Source organism: Halichoerus grypus, chromosome 2 (assembly GCF_964656455.1).
Source record: "Halichoerus grypus chromosome 2, mHalGry1.hap1.1, whole genome shotgun sequence".
Taxonomy (NCBI): Eukaryota; Metazoa; Chordata; class Mammalia; order Carnivora; family Phocidae; genus Halichoerus; species Halichoerus grypus.
The window spans coordinates 205,492,315-205,510,168 of NC_135713.1; the positions used below are offsets into that span (position 1 = coordinate 205,492,315).

The 17,854-nt window shown below is 56.2% G+C and overlaps 1 protein-coding gene and 1 long non-coding RNA gene across 19 annotated transcripts in view; one reads left to right on the forward strand and one right to left on the reverse strand.

The window, feature by feature from the left end:
- LOC118547164 (uncharacterized) overlaps nucleotides 1-9,379 on the reverse strand; it is a 60,797-nt gene extending 51,418 nt beyond the window's left edge. For 4 of the 18 annotated variants that reach the window (XR_013445247.1, XR_013445250.1, XR_013445246.1 and 1 more), the window contains exon 1: nucleotides 7,408-9,334. Coding sequence is in view for 3 of the 18 variants with exons in the window: in XM_078066162.1 (XP_077922288.1) it covers nucleotides 7,408-7,454 (47 nt within the window). In the remaining 15 variants the exon portion in view is untranslated. The other 14 variants (XR_013445249.1, XR_004922975.2, XR_013445252.1 and 11 more) reach the window with 10 other exon arrangements.
- A 2,607-nt stretch (nucleotides 9,380-11,986) lies between these two features.
- Nucleotides 11,987-17,266, forward strand: LOC144381035 (uncharacterized). The gene is made up of 3 exons (XR_013445445.1): nucleotides 11,987-12,097; nucleotides 15,901-16,000; nucleotides 16,669-17,266. It is a non-coding gene; the product is annotated as an uncharacterized LOC144381035 (long non-coding RNA).
- Nucleotides 17,267-17,854: the final 588 nt, after the last annotated feature.

Genomic DNA, 17,854 nt, shown 5'->3' on the forward strand with positions numbered 1-17,854 from the left:
GCTCAGTCGGTCGGGCGTCTGCCTTTGGCTCAGGTCATGGTCCCGGGGTCCTGGGATCGAGCCCCGCATCGGGCTCCCTGCTCGGCGGGAAGCCTGCTTCTCCCTCTCCCACTCCCCCTGCTTGTGTTCTCTCTCTCGCTGTGTCTCTCTCTGTCAAATAAATAAATAAGATCTTAAAAAAAAAATCAAGGTCGTTGAAGCCTAGCTGAGCACTCCTACTGGCTGAAGGTTTGATGCATCCTGAAGCGTGCTCCCGTTTGATTAAAAAGAGAGATGTCCAGTCTTCAAAAATTTAACCATAGAATTACTATATAACCCAGGAATTCCACTCTTAGGTATGTGCCCAAGAGAATTAAAAATTGATTTCCAAACAATTACTGTGCCCTGTGTTCACAGCAGCTCTGTTCATGTAGCCAAAAGGTGGAAACAGCCCAATCGTCCATCGGCAGAAGAAAGAATAAGCAAAATGTGGTCCGTCTGCACAATGGGATATTTTCAGCCGTAAAAAGGAATGAAGCGCTGACATACACCACAGCGTGGATGAACCTTGAAAACATTATTCTAGGTAAAAGTTCAAAGATAATGTAATTGCATTTCTATGAAATATCGTGAATAAGTAACTCCGTAGAGACAAAGCAAACTAGGGACAGTGGGGGGGTGGCGGGGGGGGCAGTGGAGGTGATGGGGGCGGTGGCGGGACTGGGGGGTGGGGGGACGGCGGGGGGGCAGTGGAGGTGATGGGGCGGTGGGGGGACTGAGGGGTGGGGGGACAGTGGGGGATGGCGGGGAGGCAGTGGAGGTGATGGGGGCGGTGGGGGGACTGGGGGGTGGGGGGACAGTGGGGGGATGGCAGGGGAGCAGTGGAGGTGATGGGGGCGATGGGGGGACTGGAGGGTGGGGGGACAGTGGGGGGGTGGCGGGGAGGCAGTGGAGGTGATGGGGGACGATGCGGGGACTGGGGTGTGGGGGGACAGTGGGGGGATGGCAGGGGAGCAGTGGAGGTGATGGGGGCGGTGGGGGAACTGGGGGGTGGGGGGACAGTGGGGGGGTGGCGGGGAGGCAGTGGAGGTGATGGGGGGCGATGCGGGGACTGGGCTGTGGGGGGACAGTAGGGGGATGGCAGGGGGGCAGTGGAGGTGATGGGGGCGGTGGGGGGACTGGGAGGTGGGGGATGGGGTGACAGTAGGGAGCAGGAGGGATGGTAGGGGAACGGGGGGGGCGGGGGGAAGGGACAGGGCCAGGCCTGAATGGAGTGATGGGCAATGGGCATGGGTGCTCCCTCCGGGCTGATGACGGTGTCCCGGAGCTGGACAGACATGCTGGCTGCACACCACCGTGGACGCACTGAACGCCACAGAAGTATCCGCTTTCAAACAATTAACAGTTGATTTTATGGCATGAGAATTTCGCCTCCCTTTTAAAAAGGGAGACTTCCAAGTGTTAGCAGACAGAGGCACTAAAGACATATCTTTTCCAAGGAGATTCTCTCCTTAATGGAACACAAGGGAAAGAAAGAGGCGTGCCCATGGCCTTCTGATCTCCCCGGCACTTTTGCTCGCCGTCCCTGGCGGGGCCCTCCCACCACCCCGAACTGCCCAGTAGGGTCCATGTTGGTTGGCTCAGGCTGCCACTGGGAAGCACCACAGACGCAAGGGCTTCAACAGCAGATCCTTCTTTTCTCCCCCGTTCTGGAGGCTGGAAGTCCAAGATCAAGGTGCTTGTCCCCAAATATCCTGAGGCACTGGGAATTAGGGCTTCCACGTGTGGATTCTGGGGGACAATCCAGCCCATCACTGTGTCCCAGTTGACTGATGAGAAGATGGTGTGGAAAAGTCAACTCAAGTCACAGAACCGGTGGGAGGCAGAGCAGACCAAGAACCCAGGTATCCTGATCCCGTGCAAGTCCTCTCCTCCGTGCTCACCGCATCTCGTGGCGTGGACGACCACAGGGGCCCTGACTGCTAGCCTCCAAACTGCCGGTGGGAGCAAAGTCATCCGCACCCACGGGATCTTGCTTCAGCAAGTGGGTCGATGTGATCCCAGCTCCCTGCTGCCACAGATCCCGCCACGTTTCCCTCTTCGTCCAACAACCGGGCTGGACTTCACCAGGGTTCTAGCATCTGCGAGGGGACTGTGTGATCAACTAATTAAATCTAATGATTTATGTGTCCACAAACCCGGCGGGAAGGCCAGCGCCGAGGGTGTTGGAGCCAGAAACAAAAGGAATCGCACAGTGCGAAGGACACCTGCTCCCTGTCCTGCTCCTCCCCACGCCCACCGCCTTGCAGGAGGCCTATCTCCTCACCAAATAGCCCACCTCATTCCAGGCTGTTGTAGAGGACAGCCCTTGAAAAGATGCTCACCTGGACAAGCACGTTTTCTCTGGATCAGTCGGTTGGCTCCCTTTCCTCCAGAATGGCCCCTGTGCTCTGCTCAAACCAGATATGGGGGTCCCCTTCAAGGTCTCTGCTCCCCTCACCCCTGCAGCCAGCCACCAAGCCTGCAGAGCCCAGACTCAGAAACCCTTCGTTCATGTCACAACATGGGGCTCCCACTCACACCCATCACCCTCCAACCACATGGCCCTGCCAAAGCTTACACCTGCCCGGCCCTCGCCCAGCCGCCACGAGGGCAGCTCTTAGGCCTTGGGTCTTGAACACACTGGCCACCACCACTGAGCTTCCTCTCCTAGGCAGCTCCTCTCCTCCTGCAGAACCCCGCTGGCCCATCTGTGCCTCCAGGGAGCCTCCCATCTTCCTATGGGCTCGAGGTGCCCCTGGCACCCAGTACAGTTGAGTAAATGCTTGATGGATGGATGGATGGGTGAATGAATGAATGAATGAATGAATGAATGAGAAGTCTTGGCTGCTTAACAATGAGCCAGTCCAAGGGTAGTGGGAGTTTACAACACATCATCAGAGAAGGCTCCTTGGCTCTTGGGCTCAATAACCAGTCCCCACCACCCTGCAGGGCATCGTTCTGGATAAATGGCTGCCACCTTGTCATGTGATCTGGTGGGTCTGGAAAAGGGCTACAGGCCATGGTGACAGAAGAGACAGAGTTCCCACCTGGGCTGCCACCCACTCTATCCCTTGATGTAAATTACTGCTCAGAGGTTCTCCCTAGCTTCCTGTTTGCTGGCAATCCCCAAAGGATAAAGGGCCTTTCAGGAAATGGGTCAAGCTCTTCTCTGTTCAAACATATCTTTACGTGCACAGCGAAGGAAACCATCAACAAGACAAAAAGGCAACCTGCTGAATGGGAGAAGATATTTGCAAATGACGTATCTGATAAGGGGTTAATATCCAGAATATATAAAGAATGCATACAACTCAACACCACCAAAAAACAAATAATCCAGTTTAAAAATGGCAGAGGACCTGAGTAGACATTTTTCCAAAGAAGACATACAGATGGCCAGCAGACACATGAAAAGATGCTCAACATCATCATCGTCAGGGAAATGCAAATTAAAGCCATGACGACATATCACTTTACACCTGTCAGAATGGCTAGAATAAAAAACGCAAGAGACAAGTGTTGGCGAGGATGCGGAGAAACGAGCCCTCGTGCACTGTTGGTGGGAATGCAGACGGGCACAGCCACTGTAGGAAGCGGTATGGAGGTTCCTCAAAAAATTAAAACAGAAATCTGTATGATCTAGTAATTCCACTACTGGGTATTTACTCAAAAAAAACAAAAATACTAATTTGAAAAATAGGCGCACCCCTGCGTTTAGTGCAGTATTATCTACAATAGCCAAGATATGGAAGCAGCTCAAGTGTCCATCAACTGGTGAATGGATAAAGAAGATGTGGTGTATAGATACACAATGGAATATGATTCAGCCATAAAAAAGGAAATCTTGCCATTTGCAACAACATGAATGGACCTAAAGTGTATAATGTTAAGGGAAATAAGTCAGGCAGGGAAAGACAAACACCATATTATTTCACTTTTATGTGGAACTTAAAAAAAATGAACAAAGGAAAAGAGAGATAAACCAAAAAACAGACTCCTAACTACAGAGCACAAACTGGCGGTTGCCAGAGGGGAGGTGCTGGGGGGCTGGGGGAAATAGACTAAATGGGGAAAAACATATCTTTAAGTGATTAGTGGGAGGGGAAATGTCACAGACACTTTAAGAAGCAATTTAGGGCAGATTTTTTGAGGGAACCAGAATGCAAGCTGCTCTCACAAGCCATTGCTGAGCCACCGCCGCCCGGGGCTGGAGGACAGGGGCAGCAGCGACTGGGGCAGTCTGGGGCCAGCTGGGCAAGGGACAGCACCAGGGCCAGAGGACTGAGGCCCTCATCTCTTCCCCAGCACAGGGGCTGAGACCTAAGAGGGCAGAGGCAAAGTCTGGGCCGCCAACCTGATCACCAGGAATTAAAAGAAACACCACCTCCGGATCCAGCGGCAGACGTTCCGTGCCCAGCCTACAAATCCAAGGTGGGCAGAACAGGTCAGCAAACGCTGCAGAGGGTCAGGAGCATCACCCAGGCCCACCGCGCCCCCCAGGCGGGTCAGAGCCCCCCAACACATAGGCTCCTGTACTTCCTTGCCCTTCCCGGACTTGCCACACTGTTCTCCTGCCCCTGCGGAGCATGAACTCCTGAAGGCAGGAGTACATGTCCCTTGCTCGCCACCTTGTCCCTCACGCTCAGCTGGGTGCCAGGCACCTGGTGAGCACTGGTACATGCTTGTGGAATAAATGAACGAATGGCTTATTGACATCGAGAAGAAGCATGGGGAAAACAAAGCCCGGTAGCATATCGTGAGCCTGGGGCCACCATGAGATACAGAATAAAGACCGCTGAGAGCTAGACTCATCCCCCATCGCCATCTGCCTGCACACCTGACTCCCTCTGCAACTCAGAATCAGAGCTGGTTGGCCCCGCCAGGGCAAGGTGGAGGCAGGCGCCCGAGGTCAAGGGCTCAGGAAGGATTTTATTTATTTATCTGATAGAGAGAGAGAGACAGCGAGAGAGGGAACACAAGCAGGGGGACTGGGAGAGGGAGAAGCAGGTTCCCACCGAGCAGGGAGCCCAATGTGGGGCTCAATCCCAGGACCCTGGGACCATGACCCGAGATGAAGGCAGACGCTTAACGACTGAGCCACCCAGGCGCCCCTGCTTCTTAGATTCTTGCCTAAGGAGTGGGCAAGCTGCTGAGCTTGGTCTCCCGACTTGAAACAGCTCCCAATTTGAAACAGCTGAGCTTGGTCTCCCAACTTGGAAAGGGAGGATCCAGGATTTATGGAGCTTGACGCATACGCATATGTGGGGACTCTTTCAAGAAAGAACATAAAAATGTCTTCCTCATACACATTTTATAAAACCCTAGGACAGGGGAACTCCTTGCTGGACACTTGCCAGGGCTCCGTGATGGCCCCGGGAAATCCAACCTGGACCATGCTCTCTGGGTGCCTCGAGCCTCCCTCACCTCACACTCTGCTAGGAATCCCACACAGTGCCACCATGGGTAAGTCACTTCTCCATGCCTCAGTTTCCGCACCTATGAAATGGGTACAACCTTGGTGCCTGTGTCATGGGTTTGTGGGGACATGTAAAGGAGTTAACACAAGGAAAGGGTTTAGTCCAGGTTGGGGCACTTGGTGAGGATACTAGAAGGTGTTGCTGGAAGCTGCCTTTCAAGGCTCTGCATCCCTCCTGGGTCAAACGGAAAGTCACGGCTCTCTGTAACTTAACAGTGGGATGGCAGCACAGAAGCCCTGTCTGCTGTGATCATGGATCGTGGTTATGAATTTTATGGTTTTTTATTATTTTTAAAGATATATTTATTTATTTGAGAGAGAGAGAAAGTGCACAAGCAGGGGGAGGGGCAGAGAGAGAGGAAGGAAGCAGACTCCCCATCAGATGCTTAACCAACGGAGCCACTCAGACGCCCCAGGTAAAGACCCCTTTAAAAATCCTAACCACAGGGGCACCGGGGTGGCTCGGCCGGTTAAGTGTCCGACTCTTGGTTTTGGCTCAGTTCGTGATCTCAGGGTCGTGAGATGGAGTTTGGAGTGGAACTCCATGCTGGGCGTGGAGCCGGCTTAAGAGTCTCTCTCGCGGGGCGCCAGGTGGCTCAGTCGTTAAGCACCTGCCTTCGGCTCAGGTCATGATCCCAGGGTCCTGGGATCGAGCCCCGCATCGGGCTCCCTGCTCCGCGGGAAGCCTGCTTCTCCCTCTCCCAGTCCCCCTGCTTGTGTTCCCTCTCTGGCTATCTCTCGCTCTGTCAAATAAATAAATACTTAAAAAAAAAAAGTCTCTCTCCCTCTGCCCCTCACCCCCATCTTCCTCCCAAATAAATAAATAAATGGTCTTTATCTTATAGAGACACACAAAAAAGGTTTTTTTTTTAATTACCCAGCTCACATTTCGTGCAAACCTTGCTCTTGCTTGTACATGATTTTTGCACCTTGTAGGTAAGTAGTCATTGCTTAAGTAAAACAATTACACAAATAAGTAAAAAATGTAAGTGCCTCGGGCACACCCAATATCTCTGATATTTCAATAAGCACCTGACCGCTGGTTCATAAAGCCTCACCCTCCCTCCCACAGCTGCATCTCTATGATATATCCAGAAGGGGTGACTCCCCCCAGCCAGGCACCCGCAGAGCGCTGTTGGAGCGCCCAGAAAGACCCAGTCAGACTCAAACCTCCCAGGCCCCCACCAAGCACCCGCCTCCCACCAGTGTCACCACCCTCATGGAGGATGGGTCCACACCCTCCTTTCCTGCCCCACTCCTGGCCTCAGCAGCCAAGCCCTGATCTGGACCAGCCCACTACTTGAGAGCAGGTAGGGAAGAGGGGCCGCACCACGCTGGGGGGAGACCCATTGCAGCCACGCCGGCAGAGGACATCCCCATCCCCCCGGCGTCCAGCCCCATCCTGGACCCCAGGGCCTCGGCCCGCCCTCTGAGGCCCGGCTTCGGGCCCTGCCTCCCCCATCAGAGGGCTGCGGTCTGCCAGGCAGCGCCCAGGGCTGGGTGTGGAATCAGACCTGGCTGGACCCAGCACTTCCTCTGTGACATCTTGGGCACATTCCTCACCACCCTGGCCTGTTTCTCCTTATGACAAATGGAAAACATAACCGAATGTCCCTTAGGACTAACTGGGACACACTGCAAAGCGCCCACCCCGGGACAGCACTCAGCAGTCACCGGCCCCTTTCTCTCGTCGGCCTGGGCTCCTGCGGCAGCGGGGAGCTGCTGAGAGGCCCGGCCAAGCTGCAGCCCACGGGGCTCCCCGCCGTGGGGCAATTTCCGTGACCCTCAGCTCCTGGACGCCACACACACACACCCCCGAACCCCGGCTTCCGTTCATCAGTGCTGGAGAAGCCCAGACTGTGGAAGCATCCAGGCTGGCTCCAGCCTGGCCGCCCAGACCACATACTCACGCTAATTCTGCCAGAAAGACCAGCCTGTGGTTGGGAAGAACGGCCATTATGGTTTCCAGAAAATTCCTCCGAGCAGGGAGAAGCTGTTTGCCATTCCTGAGGCCTCTCCAGTCAGTCTGAATGCGGTTTTCCAATTAAGCTGGGACTGCTCCCAGATCTCTGCTTTAAACAACCACCTCTCCGCTTTCCTTCTAAAGAAACAAAACCCTTGAGACGAGCACACCCCTCCCTTTTATTTTGTTTTAAACGACCTCTGGGTGTTTTTTCCTGCTTACCCAGGTGGTGTGTGTGGTATAACCCCGGAGCACTGGTGGGAGGGCACCTGGGGGGTCGGAAGTCCCGGGCCATGGATGGGGTGGGTCTGCTCACCAAGTTGGGGACTGCACAAGGAGAACCGAGCCTGGGGAAGGAAGACAAGTCCTCCTCTGGGCGGGACAAGCAAGATTGCACTTGGGAATTCTTAATTCTGCCTCCGGTCAGGAATGTGGGGAGAAGGTTAAAGACCCCGGGCTAGCTCTCAGGTCCTCAACCCAAATGAGGTATCGGCATCAGGGGATGGACGTGACCTCTAGGTCACGTGGAGGGCCGAGAGAAGAAAGAGCCAAGGACAAAGCAAGGAAGAGGGGGCCGATGAAGAGAAATGGTCAGAGGCCTGGAAGGGAATGGACAGGAGGAGGAGAAGGAGGAGAGAGGCACGCCATGGGCCAGCCACGTCCCGTGGCCAGAGAGGGCCATTTAGATGAGGTCTACCAAGGCCTACCGGACCTGCTGCCCATGATGTCCCTGACCACCAGGATGCATTGAGCCCGTTCTGACTCTAGTCTTTAAGAAGACGGGCCTCTGCTACTTCCTCCTTCTTGAAATGACCTCTCTGAGGACACTCCCTGGCAGAACCAAGGCCCCATGCCGAGAGGAGCCCAGCCTGGGACACATGCAGCCTCCCCAGTCAGCATCGAATGCTGGCTCCGTGAGCACGCGTGCTGTGGGCTCTGGTGTGCCCTGGCTTACCCGGGACGGCAGCCTGGCCAGAGGACCTCCCCGGAGCCCAGTCAACTCACAGGATCAGCAGATAAACAAATGTCCTCAGAGCCTTCACCAGAACAAGGTTAATGATGTGGTGGGGATAGACCCCTCACCAAAAGGAGTAAAGCATCAACAGGTGTGTGTGTGTGTGTGTGTGCACCTGCGTGTGCAGGGAACAGAGACAGTGTTTAGAAGCTCCTCCTCGAGGAAGCTGACCGACCATGAAAGGAGGAGAGGGAGGGGATCTGTTCGTTGCCCCTCACTACTTAACAGTTTCCTTCCTCCTGGTCCCGGGCCATGAGCCCACCCCCAAAAGCAGGCTCACAGCCTCCGCGGGGATCTACCAGAGACACTGAGGGTAACGGAAGCAGCCCTTGCAGCCAGAGCCTTGGCCGGGGTCCCAGCCCCAGCCCTGCCACTTAAACTCCTGGGCCTCAGTCTTCACCTCTCTAAAGTGGGGCTAATGCTACTTGACCTGCCAATGTTTCAGGGCTATGGCTGGAAATAAACAAAATGAAGGATCTGGAAACTGTCAGCGGAAAGGCCAGTGCAAGGGACTATTATTATGACGATCCAAAGGGAGGAGGAGCTGGGGGGCCAGGAGCTCACAGCCTCCCTCAGTGGACACAACACAGTTACATGAAAGCAGCTCAGGAAGATCAAGTTTGCCCACAGGGCTCTGGATCTCAGCACCAACTTGAAGAGACCCCCCAGTGTGGTGCAGACAGTCTCCTGAGAGCCTGCCCCGCCTTTGGCCCCTGTGAGGGCTCCTCAGATTTGCAGGTACATTGAGGGCTGCTTCTGTGACCGAAGATGATGGCCATTTCCAGAGCATCTGCCCGAGGACCTGGCACCCTCCCTGTTTATCACAATCTCATTTTCCGCCTCCAACATCTGTAGCTGAAAATCAGTGCTGCCTCCTGGGGTGGGGGGAGCGAGCACCAGAAAATGAGGCTGAAAACATCATAAAGTGTGAAAAAAAAAAATCATGAGCACCTTTATCCCACTGACCTGCAGGCAGGGTCCTGAGCTGAGGTGTGTACAACCTGGCAGAGCAGGGGAAAGGGGGCGTGAGACCCATAAAGGGGGAAACTAAATAAAATCGCATATGGTGCTAGGAGAGGGTCCACACGGCCGACCAATAGCGGCAGAGCAGGTTCTCCGGATGGAGGCAGCTTTCAGGCTTTCCAGTGGTTTCCATGGCACCCGTGCCTTCATAATCCTCACCCAAACAGCTCTCCTTCAGCTCACCTTGTGTCACCGAGCCAGAGGAGAAATGGAGTAAGTGTGACAAATATGCTGATAGCGAGAAAGTTGAGCATGCGTGTGCGTGTGCATTCGTGTGTGTGTGCAGGGAGCTCGGGCAGAGCCAGGGTTTTCCTTCAGAATAAGTGACCTTGGTCATTGCCTGGGGGCTCCGAAGGCATTTCTGGGAGCCAGACCCACCAAACTCTGATTTGGAGAAATCCATGGACTCAGATCCCAGCCGGGTTTGGCGGGAAAGATGCCGGGGCCCCCTTGCCGTGGATGGTCAGGTCCTCCACAGCAGGTGCTCATGAGTGCGGAACCCAGAGCCTTTCTCAGGTTCAGAACCCCTAGGAGAAGGAGGTGTGCAAACTCTCCACCCCCCAAGAGTCTAACTACCCTCCATCTGGTGATGTTTTCTCTTTCATTCGTTCAACAATGACTGAGCGCCTTCGTGGGCCAGGCACAGACTGGGCTGCAAGCAGAGCGTCCGGCCGACCAGCCACGCACCACCTCTCCCTCGCTGCCCCAGGCTCAGCAGACAGGCAGGTTTGCCACGAATTCTCGCCCCCTGTGGCATCCTCCACTTGCCTGCCATTCAGATCAGACCCCCAGCAGCAGCAAGCTGCTGAAAAGGATTCCAGGTGCTCCATTCTCCCTTTCATCTGGTTCTCTCTCCCTTTTTTGTCTTCTTTTTAAAAATGCTCTTTACTGGTGGGAAAGTTAGCATGAAAAAGACAGAAAATGAGGCTCAGGAAGGATGTCTGATGTGCAGCGATGTATTAACCTGCCAGAGGCTCTTCCTCTCCAAGCCCAGCAGCTGGGAGATGGGCCTCCCCTCTCCCCTCCTGCCAGCAGAGGGGGGCGATGGGTCAGGGTGGGCATCTGGCCTCATGGCACCAGGTGAGCTCAGGACCATGGGAGACCAGCATCTGCTGCTGGGTTCCTGTGGGCATCTGATGTATCACCTTACGGCCCCGGAGAGTCAAAATCTCCATGAGGTGTGCTCCTTCTCTCTCCGGGGACTCAAGCCGCCACTGTCCCCTCCTTTCCACCTGGCACCTGGTCACGTGCCCCACCGCCCTCTGGAAGAGCCAGCTGGGCACCTGCCATGGACTCCCCAGGGACCCCAACTGGGCCGCCCTCTGGACTGACCCCCCTGGCACCCTCACTTACCCACACGAAAACACCAGGACCCTGGTCTACAAAGGAGCCAGCTACAGAAGAGCTACTCCAGGTCCCGCCTTCCCGGAGAGGGGGCTGGCTGCCCACCATGCAAGGCAGACGTCCGGGCCAAAGTGCCCACAAGGTGAGGGGGCTAATAGAGTTTGTTTCCCCGGAAACAATGGAGAGGGTGGTACGGGCAAGCCTTGAGGCGTGAGAGAGAGGCTGGATGGCCCCGTGCCTGGGCTCAAATCACATCGAGTCAGCTTCCCACTTATTAACCATGGGACCTGGCCTGTCCCCGTTTTCCTGCGCATCCACGGCGGGGGGTGGGGGGCGGACAGCAGCACCGTCTCCCTGAATCGTGCAGAGGTCCCATAGGTAAGGAATTTAGAACAGTGCCTGGTGACGGGAGGTACAGAGCAGAGACCTGGGGACAGAGGCACAGAGCAGAGCTCTGTGTTCAGCCAGGCCCTGAGTGAGCCTCCCCCCCCCCCCCACGGCAGGCAGGGTAATCCCCACCCCCACTGGCAGAACACAAGGTTGGAAGGTGGGTATTTTCTCCCACAGTCAGACCCAGGGAGACAGAACCTCCCAGGGGGCCCCTGTCCCCAGAGCCCCGGGCCCCCCCGACTGGGACTGAAGAAACAGAGTGGGCTGTGGGAACGCTGAGCTGCTGCCTCAGGGTCACCCCACTCTGCACAATTCCGGGGGGTGCCATGTACATCCGTGGGACACAGTGGCCTCTTCCACACAGAGGGCAAGCCCTATAGGAGACAGGCTAAGGCCATTTGTCCACTGGAAGCCATGTAGAGGCCCGGAGTGTGAGCCCAAAAAGGGAGAGAGGCAGACAGGGGAGCCCACTTCACCAGCAGGGCCCAGCCTCGCGGGACGTGGGTTTTCCCTCCTCCTGGAGCAGGGTGGCCTGGCTCTGTCCTTGAGACTGAAAAGGGACTGGGAGAAACAGCTTGCCATGCTCCCGGTCCACACCATCTCACACCCCGCCTCTAAGACTGGTGACTCTCAGGGCCACGGGCTCCCTGCGCCCCAACCCCCCACAGCCAGGGCAGGAGCTGTGGGCACCCTGAGTGATGATGTGGTTTCCTCCCCGTATCTGTCCCTTGGTGACTTCCGCTCAGCAGCAGCACTGGGGAGATGGCAGCCAGTCCTCACGGAGCCTCCCTGCACTGAGAGAAGACAGACAAGGGGACAAGATGGGCGACAAGGCCATGCCCCTTCCCATGGCGGGGGGCAACAGGTGGGGAAATCACAGGGAGAGAACAGTGACTGGAGACACGGATATAGGGTGTGTGCGAGTGCACGTGTGTGCGCGGATGCGTGTGCACACACGGGTGCAGATGGGAGTGCGCGGGCGCACGTGTGTGCACGGATGCGTGTGCACGCATGGATGCAGATGGGAGTGTACGGGCGCACGCACATGCACGGGGATGTGTAAATGCAGGGTGCTCAAGCGAGTGGGAGTGCGGATGTGTGCAAATGAGCGTGCGTTTGTGCCTGGGCACACGCGTGTGTGTGTGCGAAGGGGCAGAGGGAGGGAGGAGGAGAGCAGAGTGGAGCAGAAAGACAGCCACAGTGAGAAAGCCCTGCTGCCCAGCAGGGCAGCCGACGGGAAGCCCCAGGAAGTAGGAGCTGCACGCTCGCTGCTGGCTCCTTCTCGGAACCCAGCACGCGGCAGGTGCACGGCGACTTGCTGGTGCCCGCCCAACAGATCGTGCAGGTCATAGGTGCCTCCCGGTCCAGGATGTGTTCCCCCACTTTCCCCTAAGTCCACTTCCCCTTCACCTTCAGCAGCCAGCCCCTCCAGGCCAGCACGCCCCACCCCCAGGCCCCCCAGGGAGCCTTCTCTTAATACGGGCTGGCTTCTCCTCACCCAGGAACAGGGGGATTTCCTGCCTGTTTCTTCAGGCTGGGTGACGTAAGCTGTTTTTCTAGTGTTCGGCCGAAGAACCTTCCAGGCCTTCATTTGTCTAAATGCGGAGGCCTTTGGGGACGAGCTTAGCTGGCTTGCTTCCGCCAGCATCTTGTAGCCGTCCAGGCTGGTGCTGCCTCTAGACCGCTGGCTGCAAGAAACAGGGCCCTGCAAAAGGAGCGAGGGACCAGAGTCTTCCTCAGACCAGATGCGCCCATGGACATGGCCAGTGTTTCCAGCTGCGTCAGCTGGGGTTAGAACTGAGCCCAGTCGCACCTGAGAGTGTGAGAGACCCCAGGGCGCCCAGCCCCGGCCCTGCTCTGGGATCTGCAACCTGAGTGTGCAATGGCCTGGACACGTCTAGAGATGAGTAGACAGCTGAGATCACCACAGGAGGCCCGCAGCAGGCCCTTCTCCTCTGGGCTCTCCAAGGGTCCTGGCAGCCCACTCCGGGCACTGTCACCCTTGAGGTCAGGAAATACTCCTTGGGTGAGCCTCCTGAGTCAGAAGCCTGGCTATGCCCTAGCAGACCCACCTGGCCTATCTAGGGCCCCCAGATGTGGTCTGGGAATCATGGCATGCCCAATTCAGGGTCTTGTGAAGACCAAATGCATCCCTCACCCAGGCCCTGGCCTGGAGCAGACCCCCTTCCTTCCTAATCTAGACCCCAAGACAGGCCCGGTTCTCCACCCCACACCTCTTCCCTCACCTAGCTCCAGACTCTGGGCACTCGGAACCTGCAGACCCCGGTCTCTCTATCTCTGTCTCTCCCCCTGTCTCTTCCCTCTGCAGGGATCTCTTGCCCTAGCCTTCAGGAAGCCTTGGAGACAGTCCCCTCTCCTGGATACCTCTCATGTTCCCAAGTCTGGCTTGGATGCCTCCCCTGGGAGCTTACATCATGCCCCAAACGTCCACGACCATAGCACTGATCACAGTGGCCTGGGATTACCCCATCACCTGCCTCGCAGGGTGTGTAATCTCGGAGAGGAAGACAGCCTGGGTTGCGTGCCCATTGCCCAGCACACAGTACATGTCCATGACGCACACATGGAATGAGCAGGTCTCCCCCGCGCAGAGCCGAACCCCACCCTGGAGCCAGTGACCCCAACAGATGGGACGGAGTGGAACTGGGAGCCTCTTCCAAAGGGCTGCCAGGAGAGCGGCCCATCTCCCAGCCCTACCCCACCCTCCAGCTCCTGTCCCCCGCCGTCCCTGCCACCTCCTGACGCAGACTCATCAGCCGTTGCCATGGAGACCAGCCCGCAATGGGCTCGTGCCCTCCCGCTGCACGGGGCGGGCAGAGCAACGGTGGCAGCCAGCTGTGCACAGAGAACACCTGCCCAGCGAGGCGGGCGCCTGGCTCCGGACGCAGACAAGCCGGGGTTCGGGGCCAGTACCCGCCCACCCGCAGTGCCCTTCCCACAGCAGGGTGACCTTGGGCAAGTCACTTCACCTCCCTGAGACACGCAGGATTTGAGGGATGAGATGAACCACGCCAGGCAAGGGTCATCAACGTGTCATTTTGGGGTGCCGGCCTCGACATTAGCTTTCTTTTTCCAGAGTTTCTGTCCCTTTGGCCTTTGTGCCCAAATCCCCCCAACTCAGGTGGGACAGGAAGAAGGAGAGACTCCAGTCCCTGCTGGAAGTAAAAGACTGTGTGTGACATGTGAAGACTAAGAGGAAGCCTCCAGGGCCACTAATGTGGTCTGGCCCCGGGGCCACAAATGTGGGTGCCACGCTGGCCTCTGGCCATATAATGAGCAAACCCACTCAGGGCAGTGAGCCCCACCCTCCAACGACATCAGTTGCCCTCAGATTTGCCTGACGGCCTCCATATCTCCCTAGAGTAGGGTTGGGGCAGGACGTGTCTCCTGGTCTCCTTATTGCTTTACATGGTGCCTACTTCTGGGGACAGCTGAAGATCCCTGAGCCCACAGGGGACCTGGGGACAGGAACGTGTGGAGATGCCGTAAGTGGCCCATGGCACCGAGCTGGCTCTCCCCGGCAGCCCAGGCCAGCTCGCATCCCAAGTGGAGCTGAGCACGCATCAGGCAGGCCTGCGTGAGCCCTGATACAAAATGTGACCCCCCACCTCCCTTTCCAGAATGTCAATCCAGCCCCGCTGCTGGGCTTTTGTCACTGCTGGGAACGGTCCCCAAAGTTGGGGACAGGAAGTGGTCCCTTCTGTTAAATGATGGTTGGACAGATGGATGGATGAATGGATGTCTATAAGAACTGGAAGAAAGTAGCCACTAAGGAGTCCTTCTCAGAGCGAAGGCCCACAGAAACCATGAGAGCTGGTGGGGACCGGGCAGGCCCTGGGAGCCAGGATTCCGGGGCCTGGGTCTCTGAACGCTTCTCCGGGGGTGGGGGTAGAGAAGGAGGGGACCCACAGCTCTGCTCCTTAGTCTCTTTCCCCTGGAACTCTCCACACCCTGAAAGGCAGGCCTACGTCCCTCACCCCCAGGCAGGAATCCCCACCCCAGACTGACCTGTCACTGTGCTGCCAGCCCCGTGCCCACCCGCCCTACCCATGGACAGAACAGACCCAGAATGGTGTCCTGACCTCGCTGCCCAGCCAACCGAGATGGAACGAAGGAAGGGAGGTTGCAAACGGATTGCCCCAGATGGGTCTCCCTGTGAACAATTTCGATAATACCTTAACACAAAAATAGAGGGTCAGAGGGCCTTTTGTGCGCTTCATCGATCTGGAAAACACCAAACAGAAAGTTGGAGGAAATTTAGAGAAAAAGTGACTAAACATAGTTTTTGGTGAGGATAATAAAAATGAATAATGCCCTAAGCTCTTAGCCCCACTGTGAGCTGTGAGGGGCGTCCCGTTACCCCACTTCGCAGAGCCGGACTCCGAGGCTCGAGCAGTTGCGACTTGCCTGTACATTTGGGCGCGTGAAAAGCAACGCTAGCGTGTCCATTGGAGAACTGTGAGCCTGACTGAGTAATTCTTACAGAGCTCAGTGTCTTCGCCATTTTACGTGAGGCTGCTGGGTCTGTTACACTGTGAAAAACAACATCGGGGGCACTCGGCAGGACCGACAGGTTGCATTTGCTGCTTGCTTACAGCTCCCCAAAAGTAGACAATCTTGGAGGCTCATGTTTCAATTCTCTTCAAGGCACTTGCAGACACTCACTGGAAAAGAAAAGTTGCAGGAATGAAAGTGGCCATTCCTCATTACACCAGCATGTGCGGCTCGGGAAGAACCCACAGACCAGGTGAGACTTAGCTGATACACGGAAGGTTTTCACAGCCGCAAAACAGGTGTCTCCCAGCTGGTGTCTCCCAGGACAAAGAGGAGGGACCCTGGGCTGCTCTCCTGACCTCTCTCTCTTCAGATGTGAGCATGCGAAGAGCGAGGTGGGGTCTCACATGTCGTTCAGATCTGGTATTTGCAGAAAGGGAGGAAAGAGAAAGACTTTGCTGGTCACCCTTAGATCCCCCATGGGGCCTGAGGTTCGGGGGCTGCACAGTTGCGGAAATAGCTGCTCAGGACCCCGATAGGTAACACAGATGATAGGAGGAGTGTAGCTCTGGGTGAGCAATGGGGCATCCTGCTTGCTCAGATTCCCCTTTCCATCCTTTCCACCCCAAACTCCAAAGACCACCCCCAGGATTTCTCTGGTCTCCCCACAACTTGAAAGGCATGACTCTATTATCCTGTAGACCCCTCGAGGCTTGGGACTATCTAGGGACACCGTCTTTCCATCTCCAGCACCTAGCAGCCTTCCTAACCAATGGCAGCCACTTGGTGTTTGTTGAGTGAATGAATGACCCATGAATGAGTCAGCTATTGCTATGATAATACTGTGTAACAGACAAGCCCCCAAATCTCAGTGACTCACAACCGAAAGCACTGAACTTTTTTCTTCTCTATGGGTACAAGCCAGCAGGGGCACTTCCAGGACCAAGCACCTCCTTTGGGGACCAGCAGCTACAGGGAGCCCGTTCTGCTCATGGTGAATAACAGAAACACAAGGCCCAGTCACACACGCACATCTGAAGCGACCGCCCGGGTCACGCCCACAAACACTCCACGTGTGGCCACAGCCAGCATCAGTGGGCTGGGGCAAGCTGTGCACCCACTCCAGCGGGGGCACCGCAAAGCCACCTAGCCAAAGACGCAGACGTGAAATTCTACATAGAGAGGGAAGGAAGAATTTTGGAACCAAGCGTCCGATCTGCCACACAGCAGAGGATGGAAACAATGGCAGAGCATTGCGTCCTTTGCAGGCTCGTTCAGACAGGATGTGTGGAAATCGCTCCAAGAAGTACAAAGCTCTAGTTAAATGCTATAACACAGCGATGTCATGATGCAATGTCCCCTCCACTGGACAACACAGTCACCATAAAGAGACCTCATTCTTGGAGAGAGGAATGGGGTGCTGGGCAGAGGGACCCACCTCACAGTGAGACTGGAGCTGCATGTGGCTTGTTAACACGGCTCTAACAAGCCCCCTGAGCCAGCAGTCCTCAGAGGGCAACCGTGGGCAGGGCCGGGGTGCCGGGCTGGCATTGCAAAAGCTGTTAAAATAAAGAACATATGGGGGTATTGTCAACCCTCCCAGCCTCGTGTCAGCGTATCCCCGGATTTGGGATAAGTGTGACCAGCCCCAGATTCGGAAGGTTCCTGCCTCCCCCTTCCAAGTGCACACATGCACAAGCACACACAGACACTGCCCCCCTGCTCGCCCCCCAAAGAGGCTCATTTCAAAGATGTGGGTACACTGGGGCGCCTGGGTGGCTCAGTCATTGGGCGTCTGCCTTCTGCTCAGGTCATGATCCCAGGGTCCTGGGATCGAGCCCCGCATCGGGCTCCCTGCTCTGCAGGGAGTCTGCTTCTCCTTCTCCCTCTGCCGCTCCCCCTGCTTGTGTTCCCTCTCTCACTGTGTCTCTCTCTGTCAAAAAATAAATAAAAAATCTTTTAAAAAAAAAAAGATGTGGGTACACTGAGTCGCTGACCTCAGAGCTGCTTTGGGGAGGTGGCTGGAGACCAGGATAAGCTCAGGGAGACAGACTCCCTCGGGTCCCAGTGAGGCTCCCAGGGAGAGAAAGAAGTTCCTACCAGCCCT